A 16,988-nucleotide genomic window follows, 5' to 3' on the forward strand; every position below is an offset into this window, starting at 1 on the left:
AGCATCTCAAAATTGGTGGGATAGAACTTAGAAGAAAATTTATAGCAGTAACTGTGTACATTAGAAAAGAAGAAAGTTCTCAAATAAGTTATCTAAAATTTCCTCCTAAATAAGCTAGAAAAAGAAGTGTAATCCAAATGATAAGAAGAAAGTAAATAATAAGGATAAGACCAGAAATCAATGAAATAGAAAACAGAGAAATTTTTTGGACCTAAGAAATATGTCTTTTCTTAAGATCAATTTTAAAAACTGATGAATCCGATAATACGTTTTTTGTTTAAAATTCTAGATTCTATCTTAATGATACTGTTAAAGGCCAGAAACAAACATCATTAACAAGGCATAATGAAAAATATAACCATATATTATACTGGCAAGTTCATGACATGAAATTAAGTACAAACAATAATTAAAATGCCATTTAAATTAGTTAGAAACCAAGTATTTACAACCTCAGTGTCAGCCACTTGAAATAATTTTCCAAATCTGATTGTTGTTCAGCTCCTCTCAACTCCTCATTACCACCTCAGTCCTAACCACCAACATCTTGCCTCCAACAAAGCCTGTTCTTCACCAGTGGTCAGAGTCATTCTCCAAACAAATGAATTAATGTACTTTTAATCTCAACCCTCCAAAGATTTTTTCCATAATTTCAATACCACAAAAAGTCTAGTCTATGGCTCAAAAGGCGCTACCCTGATCTAGCACCAGTCCGGTGCTGCCTTTCTGCCTCCCCTTCTCATCATTCATTGTGCTCCAAGAACACACCCCTCTTAGGACCAAGCACTTGCTACTCCCTCTGGTTTACTTGGCTGACCCCGAGTTCATCATACTCAAGTATCACTTTCTGGGAGAAAATTTTGGCCATGCTCTAAAATATCACTCAAAAACCTCTGCTCTTTAGACCTTATCCTTATAATATATATCATTGCTGTTGTTGACATTACATGTTAATATACATTGCTATGGAGAAGGCAATGGCACCCCACTCCAGTACTCTTGTCTGGAAAATCCCATGGATGGAGGAGCCTGGTAGGCTGCAGTCCATGGGGTTGCTAAGAGTCAGACACTACTGAGCAACTTCACTTTCACTTTTCACTTTCATGCATTGGAGAAGGAAATGGCAACCCACTCCAGTGTTTTTACCTGGAGAATCCCAGGGATGGAGGAGCCTGGTGGGCTGCTGTCTATGGGGTTGCACAGAGTCAGACACGACTGAAGTGACTTAGCAGCAGCACACATTACTATATATTATATAATATATATTTTATAATTAAACTTCTATTAAAATAATTAAAGATTCAAATGTATTTATAAAAAATCATGCAGAAAATACTGTGTACATTTTACTCAGTTCTCCACAATGGCTAACAATTTACAAAGCTGTAATATAAAAGCACAATTAAAATATTCAGATTTTACCAGTTTTACTTAATACTCATTTTTGTGTGTGTGTGTGTGTGTGTATATAAAAGTAATTCTGCACAATTTTATCACATAGGTAGGTGTGTGTATCTATCATTCTATTCAATACATAGAATAGTTCCAACACTGCAAGGATACCTCATGCTGTCCTTTTAAGACCACCTCACTTTCCTCTATTCCCTCCCTAACTTGAAAATCTATTCTCCTTTTCCAAAATTTTGTCATTTCAAAATGTTATATTTGGAATCATCCTATAGGTATCCTCTTGGAATTGGCATTTTCCCCCACTCAGCTTAATTTCCAAGAGATTTACTTAAGTTGTGTTTATCAACTGTTCCTTCCTTTTCATTTCTGAATACTAAGCATTTCATGGTATGCATATACCAGTTTAGCCATTCACCTATTGAAGGATATCTGGGCCAATTTAAGGTTTTGGTTATTACCAATAAAGCTGCTATGAATATTCACATACAGACATTTGTGTGAATTTAAGGTTTCATCCACTGATCTCCAGTAGCATATTGGGCACCTACCGACTTGGGGAGTTCATCTTTCAGTGTCCTATCTTTTTGCCTTTTCATACTGTTCATGGGGTTTTCAGGTCAGGAATACTGAAGTGGTTTGCCATTCCCTTCTCCAGTGGACCACATTTTGTCAGAACTCTCCACCATGACCCGTCCGTCTTGGGTGGCCCTACATGGCATGGCTCATTGTTTCATTAAGTTAGACCAGGCTGTGGTCCATGTGATTAGATTGGTTCTGCTGCTGCTGCTAAGCTGCTTTAGTCGCGTCCGACTCTGTGCAACCCCATAGACAGCAGCCCACCAGGCTCCCCCGTCCCTGGGATTCTCCAGGCAAGAACACTGGAGTGGGTTGCCATTTCCTTCTCCAATGCATGAAAGTGAAAAGTCAAAGTGAAGTCACTCAGTTGTGTCTGACTCTTTGCGACCCCATGGACTGCAGCCTTCCAGGCTCCTCCATCCATGGGATTCTCCAAGCAAGAGTACTAGAGTGGGGTGCCATATCCTTCTCCAGACTGAGGGGGATACTGGATGGCAATTAGATGGAGAAACAGTGGAAACAGTGGCTGACTTTATTTTTCTGGGCTCCAAAATCACTGCAGATGGTGACTGCAGCCATAAAACAAAAAGACGCTTGCTCCTTGGAAGAAAAGTTATGACCAACCTAGACAGCATATTGAAAAGCAGAGACATTATTTTGCCAACAAAGGTCCATCTAGTCAAGGCTATGGTTTTTTTCAGTAGTCATGTATGGATGTGAGAGTTGGACCATAAAGAAAGCTGAGTGCCAAAGAATTGATGCTTTTGAACAGTGGTGTTGGAGAAGACTTTTGAGAGTCCCTTGGACTGCAAGGAGATCCAATCAGTCCATCCTAAAGGAAATTAGTCCTGAATATTCACTGGAAGGACTGATGCTGAAGCTGAAACTCCAATACTCTGGCCACCTGATGCTAAGAGCTGACTCATTGGAAAAGACCCTGATGCTGGGAAAGATTGAGGGCAGGAGGAGAAGGGGATGACAGAGGACGAGATGGTTGGATGGCATGACCAACTTAATGGACATGAGTCTGAATAAACTCCAGGAGTTGGTGATAAGACAGGGAGGCCTGGCATGGTGCAGTCCATGCAGTTGCAAAGAGTCGGATATGACTGACCGACTGAACTGAACTGAAGGTTTCATCTCTCTGGGATAAATGCTCAGAAGTACAACTACTGAGCCATATGGTAAATGCCTATATTCTATTTTTTTAATTATTATTTTTTTCCTATTAGAATGGAAGTCCTATGACACCAGGGACTTGGTTATTTCAGTATCTTCTCCTTGTTCCTGGTACACAGCCCCTGTGAAACTCTTATAGTTTCCTGGGTGTTAGGACTGTCTTTTGTTCTAATGAGGCAAGACTAGGTGGTCCCTTGGATGACGGATGATTACATAAACACCAAACTATGATTAGAAGCTTGATATTTTTAGCATTGCCCTCTGTGCTGGGACAAGGGCTGAAAGTAGAATTAATGACCGAGCATGCTGACATGAGGAAGCCCCCATAAAAATCCCCAAGGTTCAGGGCTCAGAGAACTTCCAGTTTGGGGAACATATCTAACTGGGAAGGTGACATAGCCCAATTTACAGAGAGAAGCTGCTGTGCTCAGGGCCCTCATAGACCTCGCCCGTATATCTCTTCACCTAGTCTTTCACCTGTATCCTTTATCACACCCTCTAATAATTTTGCTTACATACTTAATGCTTGCTTACATTGACTCATTAGGAATGAGTACCAGCTCTGTGGCTCTGCCGTCAGTTTCACCTTGAGAATCTCACTAGAGGGTTGGCTGCTTTTTCCTCTGGTGACCCAGGCACCAGAAACTGCACGTGGTCTGAGGAACCATGGTCTGATCTTATTTAACATACGTTGGTTCAAAATTTACGGTTTCCTGACAATCAAATTTCTTTTAATAGGTAACAGGAAAAGCTGTTTATCTGTCACTTAGAGATTTTCAAATATTTTGAGTTTGATAATATCTGAATATTTCATGGCAAAATTAATGTTGATGTAAGCAAGTGTGTTCCTGAGATCTGTGCAAATTAAGAGAACTATAAGAGGGAACATCACATTTGCAGCAAAATTCGACAGAAGTTGTTGCAACCTGGAGACCTACTACGTTCCACTGGTATCTGGAGTGGGGTGGGGCAGTCTTGTGGTACTGAGCTCTCAACCTGTGGGATCTGACGATATCTTCAGATACACAAGGATAACAATCACCACCGCTTGAGATGAACAGAACAAAACTGTTGGTTGCCAGAGGCAGCGGGGTGGAGGAGAGGGTGAAATGTATCAAGGGAGGGTCAAAAGATAAATAAGTGCTGGGGATGTCATGCAGAGCATGATGGCTATAGTTTTAATGCTGTATTCCATATTTAAAGGTTGCTAAGAGTAGATTAGCATCCCCCTGGAGAAGGAAATGGCAACCCACTCCAGTACTCTTGCCTGGAGAATCCCATGGATGGAGGAGCCTGGTGGGCTACAGTCCATGGGATCGCAAAGAGTCGGACATGACTGAGTGACTTCCCTTCCCTTTAAGAGTAGGTTTCAAAAGTTTTCATCACAAGAAAAAAAATGGTGTATACCTGATATGAATATACTGTTATCCATCCATTGTACCTCAATTAAAAATAGAAAGAAAGGAGCAGTTAGGGCAGGAGGTTGAGTGGTTACGTCCATAAAGAGACGTGTGAGGCTGTGGGAAAAGTCCTGTGACCCTCCAGTCCCAGGGAACATGGTCGAACCCAATGTCCTTAAAATGGTTCATCTCGGTCTGACGGTTCCTCAGACCGTGTGCAGTTTCAGGTACCCAGGTTGCCAGAGGAAAAAGCAGCTGGCCCCTTAGCAACATTTTCAAGGCGGAACCAGTGGCAAAGCCAGGGAGCTTGTACTCGTTCCTAAGCATGTGGCAGCCTGAAGAATAGTAAGTAAGCTTTCAAAAATCACTTGTCAAATCCATAAATAAACAAACTCCTAGCCTGAGTGAGGAAGAATTCAGGGGCGAGTGAGGCCCCACCGGGGCAAATGCCATTGGAAAAGGGTAGCTAAGGGCAACAGGAATTCAGAAATCAAAGTTAACATCCTTATAAGCTGACAGGCCTGGGAAATTTGGATTGCATGCAACAGATTTCTTTTTGAAGCTGTATTTGTGGTACTATCTCTATTACTAGAGAGATTCTTTATAAAATCATAAGTGAATCCGTTTTAGGTCACATCTATTAGCATAAATACATCACCTTCATGAGTCTAATCTTTCTGGCAAATTTTGCTTAACAGATTTTTGTTCAGAATTATGGTTTCCTGACAATCAAATTTCTTTCAATAGTTAACAGGAAAAAAATGTTTGACTGTCATATAAAGTAGTGATTTTCAAATATTTTGAATTCAATAATATCTGAAAATTTCATGGCAAAAAATCCCAGATTATGTCTATATTTGAATAGTGTTTCAGTGCAAATATCTATTGCATTTCTCTGCCAGGACAGTGCTCTTTGTGAGTCTTCTAAAAAGACTGAAAACAAGAAAATGAAAATGCCTTGGAACTCTGACTACTGCAGATGGATTAAGGGATAACATATTTTAAGAACAGTAAGTTAATGTCTTCCTTTGGCCTGATTCTTTCAATCAGTTGAGGGTTCTTGCTGTAAGATGATTTTCTATATATTAAGTAAAGGTTGAAAGACAAAAATTCAGTAAGGTTGCCTGATTATCCATTTACTGTGCAGGTATATTTGTTTATCCTAAACTCTGTTTCTTTTTGAGTATTCCTCTGCCTGGTATCTTTAAGACATAGTAATTCTTCACAGTATGGTTCTAGAACACTGATTCCCAGACTTGGCTGCACATTAGACTCACCTTGGGAGGTTTTTAAAACTCCTAATGCCTAGACCATACCCCAGACCAATTAAATCAGAATCTCTGGGGTGGAAGTCAGGCATCAGTATTTTTCATAAGTCCCCAGGTGAGTCTAATGTGCAACCAAGGTGAGAACCAGTGTTCTAGAATCATTTGTGTCAGTTTCAATAGGGTAATTGTTAATAGACAGACCTGGGTACAAAATTACTTCTATTAAACTGGAATCTCTATGGATGAGCAAGAGGAATTTGAATATATTTCTGTACTCCTTGATGATTCATATGCACACTGAGTTTTGCAAACCTTTGGCTTATTGAGTTAAGGGGCTAACGTTGACTTGTGAAGTCCTCAGTGAACAGAAAAATCTGAATTCTCAATCTGTAGTCAGAACTCTTTTGGGGTTGGAGGCAAGTCGATTTTGGAAGTTTACTTAGAGGTCTTTATCTAGCATTGTAATTCTATAGCTTGCAGGTGTCAGTAATATCTCCAGGTTAAGTTTCCACACAGTTTTGAAGTGAATACTTTATTAGGACAAATTGATCCTCTAGTGGGCAAGCTAAAATAAAGAGGCCATGAAGCTAAAATTAGAAAGAGTAATTTAACAAAATAATAATTACCTATTAGAATTAAGGATGTAAGAGGAATTTAAAATAGAAAAGGATAAAGCTCCAATTTAGCCTTCCCCCTGAGCCACAACTCATTTTTTTACAATTGAAAAAACTTTAAGAGAAGGGAAAAATTAAAGACCAATAGGACAAAGCATTATATTTTAAAATATTCATCCATTTGGAATATGCTACCCTTTAAGATATGTAAAGTATGTTCTAAAACTTCTCATATGGTTCTAACAAATATCCTACTTAGTGAAGCAGGACAAAAGATGATCAATTCTACTTTTTATAGACATGTTATTTCCAGCACCTAATACAGTATGAAATTCTCTGTGTCTATTGAGTTGAACTGAATCATAAGAAAGCTGAAGCAAAGAAACATTAAATGCTGAGTCTTCATAAATTGATCAAAATAAAACTGCATCAGAAACCCAGGTCTAATCCAGAATTCTCTCCCTGAAAACAAGCTTCTTCCCAAACAATATGGAAATTACAGGTCATTCTTTTAGCCAGTAGTCCTGAAGCTTGATTCACTTAAGGATCATATGGAAGCTTTTACCTGTATCCAGGATATCGACCAAAGACTGTGATTCAATAGAGCTGAAGAGGGATGAGGTTTTGTTTGTTTAACAAGCACTACCTGTCAGAAACCATACGTAATTGCCAAATATGTAATTAATCCAGTTAACAATGATTGTCAAGACAGCAAATACCATTGCTAATTCTGAGAAAAGTGAAACATATGTTAAAAAAGTAAAATGACTCAGGTCACCAATAAGTATCTGTTGAATGTATTAATCTACTAGTCAATAGTATAAAATTAAGACCAAACTGGCTTACAACATTTTGCATAACGTACAAAGAGGAAAGGGCTTCCCTGGTGGCTCAGCAGTAGAGAATTCACCTGCAACTCAGGAGCCACAGGAGATGTGGGTTCAATTCCAGGGTCAAGAAGATCTTCTGGAGGAGGACATGGCAACCCACTCCAGTATTCTTGCCTGGAGAATCCCATGGACAGGCTACAGTCCATAGGGTTGCAAAGAGTCGGACACAATAGAATCTACTTAGCACACATACACAAAGAGGAAAGTTTTAGATTCTGTGGTGGTTTCTGGTCAACTTCCTCAGTTTGAAAAGGGATTCAAGATTATATTGAGCTAATCTGATAACAAGGGCCTGCTTTAACTTTTTTTTTTTTTTTTTTTTTTAGGGCTTGGTGGGCACCTAGATCAACTCTTCTTCCTCAAAAAATAGGAACCAAGAAAACATGTTCTTTTTTTTTTTTTAATTTTATTTTATTTTTAAACTTTACAATATTGTATTAGTTTTGCCAAATATCAAAATGAATCCGCCACAGGTATACCTGTGTTCCCCATCCTGAACCCTCCTCCCTCCTCCCTCCCCATACCCTCCCTCTGTTCTTTTAAAAGAAACTCAAGGTTTCAAAGCTGTGCACAGGTATGGACGAATTCAGAGAATGCCTTCAGTGGTAAGATGGGCAAAGAATTCTGAGAATAAAGAAAGAGTTCTCCCCTAAGGCATTAGATTTATAACTAGGCAACAAGTAAAATATGATTACTTCTAGCCAGACCAAAATGCAGTTCTCACCAGAAAAGTGCTTGCTTAAAAATGTCTTTCAAAATTTCAACTTCTAGACATTCTGGTATTCATTTTATCCTATAATTTACATCTTATAATTTACACACACACACATATACATACAAACATAAATATATATATACACACATGCATATATATGTATATGTAAACATTAACATATGATATTTTAAAAACATAATTTGACAATTCTATATTAAAAACCAATATTAATCAATATGTCTTCTAAAGTTATAACCTCACGCTATTTTCATTATCAAAAAAGCATTTGTAATGGCTAAAATACAAAACGCTAACAACAAGCAATGCTTGAGAGAGAAGGAAGCTCTCAATCATTGCTGACAAGCATACAAAATATCACAGCCTCTGTGGAAGGCAAGAGGGCAGTTTCTGACAAAACTAAATGCACTCTTACCATAAGAATTGCACTCCTAGGTCTTTAGTCAAGGAAAGACATGAAAACTCAAGTCCACACAAAAACCTGCATATGAATGTATATAGCAGCTTTATTCGTAATTGCCAAAAGGAGAATAACTATTAATAAAGTGTGCTTTAATAGGTGAATGAATGAACACACTGTAGTACATCCATAAAGTGGAGTAGTCACTGGTTAAAAGCAAAAGAGCTATCAAGTCACAAAAGAAAATGGAGGAAACTTAAATACGTATTGCTAAGTAAAACAAGTTAGTCTGAAAAGCCTACATACTATACGATTCCAGCTACACACTGTAGAATTCCAACTGTATGGCGTTTTGGAAAAGGCAAGATAACAGAGTTAAAAAAAAAAAAAAATGAGTGATTGCCAGGGGTTTGGAGTAAGGAGAGAGGAATGAATAAACAGAGCACGGAGATTTTTAGGTTAGTGAAACTATTCTGTATAAGGCTTTGGAGGACACATGGTATGCATTTTTTAAAATCCATAGAACTGTACAATACAAACAGAAAATCCTAATGTAAACTATGGACTTTACTTAATATATTAATATCCATTCATCAATTTCAACAAAGTATTAAAAAGTGTTAATCACTCAGTTGTTGCTGACTCTTTGTGCCTGCATGAATTGCAGTCTGCCAGGCTCTTCTGTCCAGGGAATTCTCTAGGCAAGAATACAGGAATGGGTTACCATGCCTTTCTCCAGGGGATCTTCCCAATCCAGGGTTCGAACCTGAGTCTCCTGCATTGTAGGCAGATTCTTTACCATCTGAGCCACCGGGGAAGCCAAAAAGGAATTTGGGAGGGCTTCCCCAGTGGCTCAGATGGTTAAGTGTCTGCCTATAACATGGGAGACTGGGTTCCAGTCTCATGGGAGACTGGAAAATCCCATGGACAGAGGAACCTGGTAGGCTACAGTCCATGGGGTCGCAAAGAGTCGGACACAACTGAGTGATATTTACTTTACTTTATAGGGAAAGTGAAGAGGAACTAAAAAGCCTCTTCATGAAAGTGAAAGAGGAGAGTGAAAAAGTTGGCTTAAAGCTCAACATTCAGAAAACGAAGATCATGGCATTTGGTCCCATCACTTCATGGGAAATAGATGGGGAAACAGTGGAAATAGTGTCAGACTATTTTTTTGGGCTCCAAAATCACTGCAGATGGTGACTGTAGCCATGAAATTAAAAGACGCTTACTCCTTAGAAGGAAAGTTATGACTAACCTAGATAACATATTCAAAAGCAGAGACATTACTTTGCCAACAAAGGTCCATCCAGTCAAGGCTATGGTTTTTCCTGTGGTCATGTATGGATGTGAGAGTTGGACTGTGAAGAAAGCTGAGTGCCAAAGATTGGATGCTTTTGAACTGTGGTGTTGGAGAAGACTCTTGAGAGTCCCTTGGACAGCAAGGAGATCCAACCAGTCCATTCTGAAAGAGATCACCCCTGGGATTTCTTTGGAAGGAATGATGCTGAAGCTGAAACTCCAGTACTTTGGCCACCTCATGTGAAGAGTTGACTCATTGGAAAAGACTCTGATGCTGGGAGGGATTGGGGGCAGGAGGAGAAGGGGATGACAGAGGATGAGATGGCTGGATGGCATCACTGACTCAATGGACATGAGTCTGAGTGAAGTCCAGGAGTTGGTGATGGACAGGGCGGCCTGGCGTGCTGCGATTCATGGGGTCGCAAAGAGTCGGACACGACTGAGCGACTGAACTGATGGGGATCAAACCTGTATCTTCTCCATTGCAGGTGAATTCTTTTTGGACTGAGCCACCAAGCAAAACCTCATGGCTCAAATATACCATATTAATGTAATATCAGAGAAGACTACAGAGGAGGAGGGATATTTGGGAACTCTCTGTACTCTCTGCTCAGATTTTCTGCAAATCTAGAACTGTTCTTAAAGCCAAAATCTAATTTAAAAAAGATGCATATATAATATTAATGCTAGCTCTAGAAACCTTTCTTCTAATTTGTAACACAGTAACAAAATAGTTGCTACACTAAACTATGTATTTCTTACTCCTGTATCATAAAACTTAAAATTCTTCAGCTATTAAGCTATATTCCCAAAGACATTTATTTCACAATCTGTCACACAGAACTAAATTAATAAGCCCTCCTATATATGGATGTCTGAAGAATTGTTTTCAATTCTTTTCCCAAATGAAATGTTCGTATTATGTTGGTCCATCTTTCATTTTCATTAATTTTCAATATAGCTTTTATTAGCCAAAACATAATAAATATTTTGCCTATAATGCATGGTTATGTAACTGAAAGCAGAATTGCTACCTTAACGTACAAGATGACCAGGTTTAGCTATTGAAAGTCTTGTGCAGTATTTCTCAAGCTTCAACATGTGTGGGAATCAACTGGGGATGGGATCATTTTGAAATACAGTTTCTGATTTAGTTGGTGTGAGGTGGCACCTGGCAATCTTCATTCCCAACAAGCTTCCAGGCAATGCTGACGCATGACTACACTTTGAATAGCAAAGTTCTAGGCCATAAAACTCTTACCACTGTGAAAAACACACTTAATACCCTAGCAGTTCTTGCAAGGAAGTAAAGAGTTGCTTTGTTTGTTTGTATGTTTATCCCACTTGAAAAAGCTCTCAGGGATTCCAGCACTTCTAAATTTGCTTTCCCAATATATAATCCATTTCAATTTTATCTATAACCTATGTACAGCTCTATACAGTCAGCAAAAAACAAGACCAGGAGCTGACTGTGGCTCAGACCATGAACTCCTTATTGCCAAATTCAGACTTAAATTGAAGAAAGTAGGGAAAACCACTAGACCATTCAGGTATGATCTAAATCAAATCCCTTATGATTATACAGTGGAAGTGAGAAATAGATTTAAGCGCCTAGATCTGATAGATAGAGTGCCTGATGAACTATGGAATGAGGTTTGTGACACTGTACAGGAGACAGGGATCAAGACCATTCCCATGGAAAAGAAATGCAAAAAAGCAAAATGGCTGTCTGGGGAGGCCTTACAAATAGCTGCTGAAAAGAAGAGAAGCGAAAAGCAAAGGAGAAAAGGAAACATATATAAACATCTGAATGCAGGGTTCCAAAGAATAGCAAGGAGAGATAAGAAAGCCTTCCTCAGTGATCAATGCAAAGAAATAGAGGAAAACAACAGAATGGGAAAGACTAGGGATCTCTTCAAGAAAATCAGAGATACCAAAGGAACATTTTATGCAAAGATGGGCTCGATAAAGGACAGAAATGGTATGGACCTAACAGAAGCAGAAAACATTAAGAAGAGATGGCAAGAATACACAGAAGAACTGTACAAAAAAGATCTTCACGACCCAGATAATCATGATGGTGTGATCACTGACCTAGAGCCAGACATCCTGGAATGTGCAGTAAAGTGGGCCTTAGAAAGCATCACTATAAACAAAGCTAGTGGAGGTAATAGAATTCCAGTTGAGCTATTCCAAATCCTGAAAGATGATGCTGTGAAAGTGCTACACTCAATATGCCAGCAAATGTGGAAAACTCAGCAGTGGCCACAGGACTGGAAAAGGTCAGTTTTCATTCCAATCCCAAAGAAAGGCAAGGCCAAAGAATGCTCAAACTACTGCACAATTGCACTCATCTCACATGCTAGTAAAGTAATGCTCAAAATTCTCCAAGCCAGGCTTCAGCAATATGTGGACCGTGAACTTCCTGATGCTCAAGCTGGTTTTAGAAAAGGCAGAGGAACCAGAGATCAAATTGCCAACATTTGCTGGATCATCGAAAAAGCAAGAGAGTTCCAGAAAAGCATCTATTTCTGCTTTATTGACTATGCCAAAGCCTTTGACTGTGTGGATCACAATAAACTGTGGAAAATTCTGAAAGAGATGGGAATACCAGACCACCTGATCTGCCTCTTGAGAAATGTGTATGCAGGTCAGGAAGCAACAGTTAGAACTGGACATGGAACAACACTGGTTCCAAATAGGAAAAGGAGTTCGTCAAGGCTGTATATTGTCACACTGTTTATTTAACTTATATGCACAGTACATCATGAGAAACGCTGGACTGGAAGAAACACAAGCTGGAATCAAGATTGCCCAGAGAAATATCAATAACCTCAGATATGCAGATGACACCACCCTTATGGTAGAAAGTGAAGAGGAACTAAAAAGCCTCTTGATGAAAGTGAAAGTGGAGAGTGAAAAAGTTGGCTTAAAGCTCGACATTCAGAAAACGAAGATCATGGCATCCGGTCCCATCACTTCATGGGAAATAGATGGGGAAACAGTGGAAACAGTGTCAGACTTTATTTTTCTGGGCTCCAAAATCACTACAGATAGTGACTGCAGCCATGAAATTAAAAGACGCTTACTCCTTGGAAGGAAAGTTATGACTAACCTAGATAGCATATTCAAAAGCAGAGACATTACTTTGCCAACAAAGATTCGTCTAGTCAAGGCTATGGTTTTTCCTGTGGTCATGTATGGATGTGAGAGTTGGACTGTGAAGAAGGCTGAGGGCTGAAGAATTGATGCTTTTGAACTGTGGTGTTGGAGAAGACTCTTGAGAGTCCCTTGGACTGCACGGAGATCCAACCACTCCGTTCTGAAGGAGATCGGCCCAGGATTTCTTTGGAAGGAATGATGCTGAAGCTGAAACTCCAGTACTTTGGCCACCTCATGGGAAGAGTTGACTCATTGGAAAAGACTCTGATGCTGGGAGGGATTGGGGGAAAGAGGAGAAGGGGACGACAGAGGATGAGATGGCTGGATGGTATCACTGACTCGTTGGACGTGAGTCTGAGTGAACTCCGGGAGTTGGTGATGGACAGGGAGGCCTGGCATGCTGCAATTCATGGGGTCACAAAGGGTCAGACACAACTGAGCGACTGATCTGATCTGATGGACAGTAAGCAAGCTACCCATTTAACCATAATATTCTTCTATCCTGTATGAACCAAAGATCATTTATTTCTAGTTTGACTCCTGTATTTCTATGTCTTCAAGCACAGAAAGGTCAAGTGACTGGCTCCACTTATCCAGTAACTTAGAGATCAGGTCTCAAATCCAGGTCTCTGATTCCAAATCCAGTCCTTTTCCCCTCCATTCTCTGCTGCTTCTAATAATGACACACTTCAGAGAAGAGGCACCAGTTTGTTTAGCTCACAAAATCCCAGTTCTAAATTGAATTCCTCAGCCTCCAGTTTCCCATAAACCTTAAGCATGTGTTTAAGGTCTTACAGGACCTGAGTCTTGAAACATAAGGTATTGATCAGAGGGAGGGGAATGAGGGGATGGCAAGTGGCCTAGAGTGGGCAATGAATACATGAGCCAGGAGTACTACAGTGATGATTAAGACCATGGTATGAGGAATGAGTTAGGAAAAATTGAGTCTGTCAGCCAGAGCCAGATTTTCAACCACCAGCAAAAAATTATAGAGTGCACCCTGGCTCTGAGACTTTAGGAACATTGTGTACTTCTCTGGAGACTTGCAAGGGCCAGGAACATGTGGAAATTCTGTAGAGGCCTGTTATAATACAGCTTATTATAAAATGTACACTGCGTGTAACTGGGTTCAATCACCAACAAGGAATGAGAAGCTGGGGATTTTTCTCAGGCTGAGTTCAAAGTCACCATGGCTGATTTTTCCTTGTTATAGAATCACTGCTCAGGCTTTACACATGCCTATCACAAAACATCTCTGGAAAGACAGGGATTTGAGCCCAGAATGTTGACTGCCTTGACATTCACCTGTTCACCTAAAGAGGATATTACTTATCCTACTTATTTCCAAAGATTTGTGACCTAGTGTCAGAGCAGTATCCAGAGTTTCCTCAGTCTGGCCACCCCACCTGAGCCCCTCAATTAAGGGCTGCCTGCACGGAGCACACACACCACAGCGGAATGCCCCCTTGAAATGAGAACAAAGTTTTCATAATGGGATATTGCCCAGTGTCTAGAGGCAGGGTTTGCACCTAAGGGCATAACATCTGAACTATTTTTTTTTTTTCCCTATGCAATAGGCTTCTAAGACAAAGAGGGTGAGAGTATAAAAATGCTAACATGTGAGATGGAAGAAACTGGCTTATAGAAAGGACAGAGTGGGCAGTTTTCTCTTTTAGGTATCTTCTCTGAACCCAAACAGAAAAATGTCTGGGAAGCTTGAAGACTGTAGCTTTAGGACACATGTGAAAGAAAGACATAGATATCAGATCAATATAAAAGCAGCATTTTGCAAGTATGGCTGAGCGACAGTGAAAAGGGCTGATAGAAGATTGCTAGCCTCCCACACCCTTGGGAGAATAGAAACAGTCTAGGGATAAGTCCTCAGCTGGGGATATGGTGTATCCAGTGGGAGAGAAGCAGGCTCAAAGATTCTATCATTCTACTGCAAACAAGAATGATAATGACTTGCATACTTTGCAATCAATGATAATAAAAGCACAAAGACCGTGGATGACTTACTGTGCTGACAGTGAATCCCATTAAATCCTCGGGGACATTTACAAACATAGCCTATGAATGTATCTCCTCGGTACGCTTCACTTATTTCGCAGGTTCCTCCATTATGGCATGGATTAGGAGTGCAGGGACCTGCAAGACAGAAAGCAATATTGCTGCATGATACATATGCTTTAAAGTAGACACTGGGTGAACATTTTGCAATTAACAATTTTACAGAGAAAGTGTTCTGGATATTAGTGCTACAGGAAATGCAGAAGCTGTGAGGGCTCTGGAGACCAACGGCCTGGGCTTGAATACTGGTTTCACCACTTTCTAGCCATGTGGCCTTGGATGATTTATTTAACCTCTCTTTACCTCAGTATCATCTTCTGTGAAATGTCAATACTATAATAATACAATCTACCTCAAAAGGCAATGACAGAGACGAAAAGAATTCATACATATAAAATACCCTGAACACATACATATCAAACATTCAAAAAGTATTAGCACTAAGTAAAACATTGTTACTAAGGTTCCAGATTATAAAATCTCCTCTGCATGTTTAAAATGCAATGCTGCTAAGTCACTTCAGTCGTGTCCGACTCTGTTCAACCCCATAGACGGCAGCCCACCAGGCTCCCCTATCCCTGGGATTCTCCAGACAAGAACACTGGAGTGGGTTGCCATTTCCTTCTCCAGTTTAAAATGCAATACTGAATGGCAATTTCTAGAGTTAAGAACATGCAAGAGCTCTTGTGCCCTGCTGGTGAAAGTAGCATAAACTTAAAAGTCATTGTAACTACAGAGGCCAAGTGAAGTGGATGGTTGGTTGCAATACTTTTATTGACTATTTTGAGTTTGTGGTGGGGCATACTTCAAGAGAACTTCAATTTTTGCCAATGAATAGGAAGTAGCTCATTGAAAGCTGCAAAGATAGAGAAGAGACAGAGAGTTATTTTTGAGCCTTGAAAAAGTAACTTCACCAGAATGACTGGTACCTGGTACCTCTATTGAGGTACCAATACCTCAATTGGTACCTCTATTGAGAGTCAATAGAAGTGTGGTGCTCCACCTCTGGGATTGCACAGCTGAATCAGTTCTGCCTGAACCTGGACTCCTCTACTACACATTCTTGCCTCTGGGGTACTCCTTTGCTATGGCTGAGATTTTTTTCAACTGGCATAGCATTTAAGAATACTGTTTTCTTTGCAATAATCCTTCTGTCCTTTCCTTACTTCAGAGTCCACAGGCTTGTGTCAGTCTGAAGGCTCATCCTAACTACTCTTGCGCTTTCTCCCTCTTGTCCATCAGTTATTCCCCCTAATAAACCTTTGCCTCTCTAATTCTGTTTAATAGCTGGTTTCTTGGAGGATGCTGAATGACTCATGGCAGAATCCACACTGGATGTTGTGAAGAAGAGACACGTTGAAGGAAGAAAAAGCTCTCCCTGGGAGATGAAGAGAGATCAAGCTAACTATATAGCATTGTCTAATTTTTGTCCCCCCTTTTTTTTTAAATTGGAAAAACTAGAATATATTTATATGAAACAAAAATCTCTGAAAGGAAAGTTAAGATGTACACACTAGAAAAAGAAAGCAAGTGTTATTAAACTAAGTATCTGACTCTGTATGTAGAGATGAATTCCAGAGTCCTGGAGGGCATAGGAGAAGAAGAGAAGCCAGTGGTTTTTCCCAGGGACGGGGGAGCCTGGTGGGCTGCCATCTATGGGGTCGCACAGAGTTGGACACGACTGAAGTGACTTAGCAGCAGCAGCAGAGAGAAGGTAACAGTGTTGGCAGGAGAATGGTGATAACTTGAGCCAACTGGTGGGGGCTCCATCAGACAAGGCTATAACAGAGAACAACAGTGAACGGCTACTCAAGTGTGGGTCAATACCCTTTAACATCTTAATGACAGAAAAGGAAATTCACCATCATCACAAAGTTAACAACAGGAAGCCCTTAAGAGTTTGGGCAATGCTATCCTGGAATATTTTATAATTCTATTACCTCCTCCTGCAGCTCTTTGATAGTGTTTCTTACAGTTTAACATTCCA

General features: G+C 40.0%; 1 protein-coding gene across 2 annotated transcripts in view; it reads right to left on the reverse strand.

Moving 5' to 3' along the window:
- The window catches only part of EDIL3 (EGF like repeats and discoidin domains 3), a 489,721-nt gene that overhangs the window by 265,609 nt on the left and 207,124 nt on the right, over positions 1-16,988 (reverse strand). For both annotated transcript variants that reach the window (XM_005903751.2, XM_005903750.2), the window contains one exon: positions 14,951-15,079. In XM_005903751.2, coding sequence (XP_005903813.1) covers positions 14,951-15,079 — 129 coding nt within the window. The remainder of the gene's footprint in view (positions 1-14,950; positions 15,080-16,988) is intronic.

Source organism: Bos mutus, chromosome 7 (assembly GCF_027580195.1).
Source record: "Bos mutus isolate GX-2022 chromosome 7, NWIPB_WYAK_1.1, whole genome shotgun sequence".
Classification (NCBI taxonomy): Eukaryota; Metazoa; Chordata; class Mammalia; order Artiodactyla; family Bovidae; genus Bos; species Bos mutus.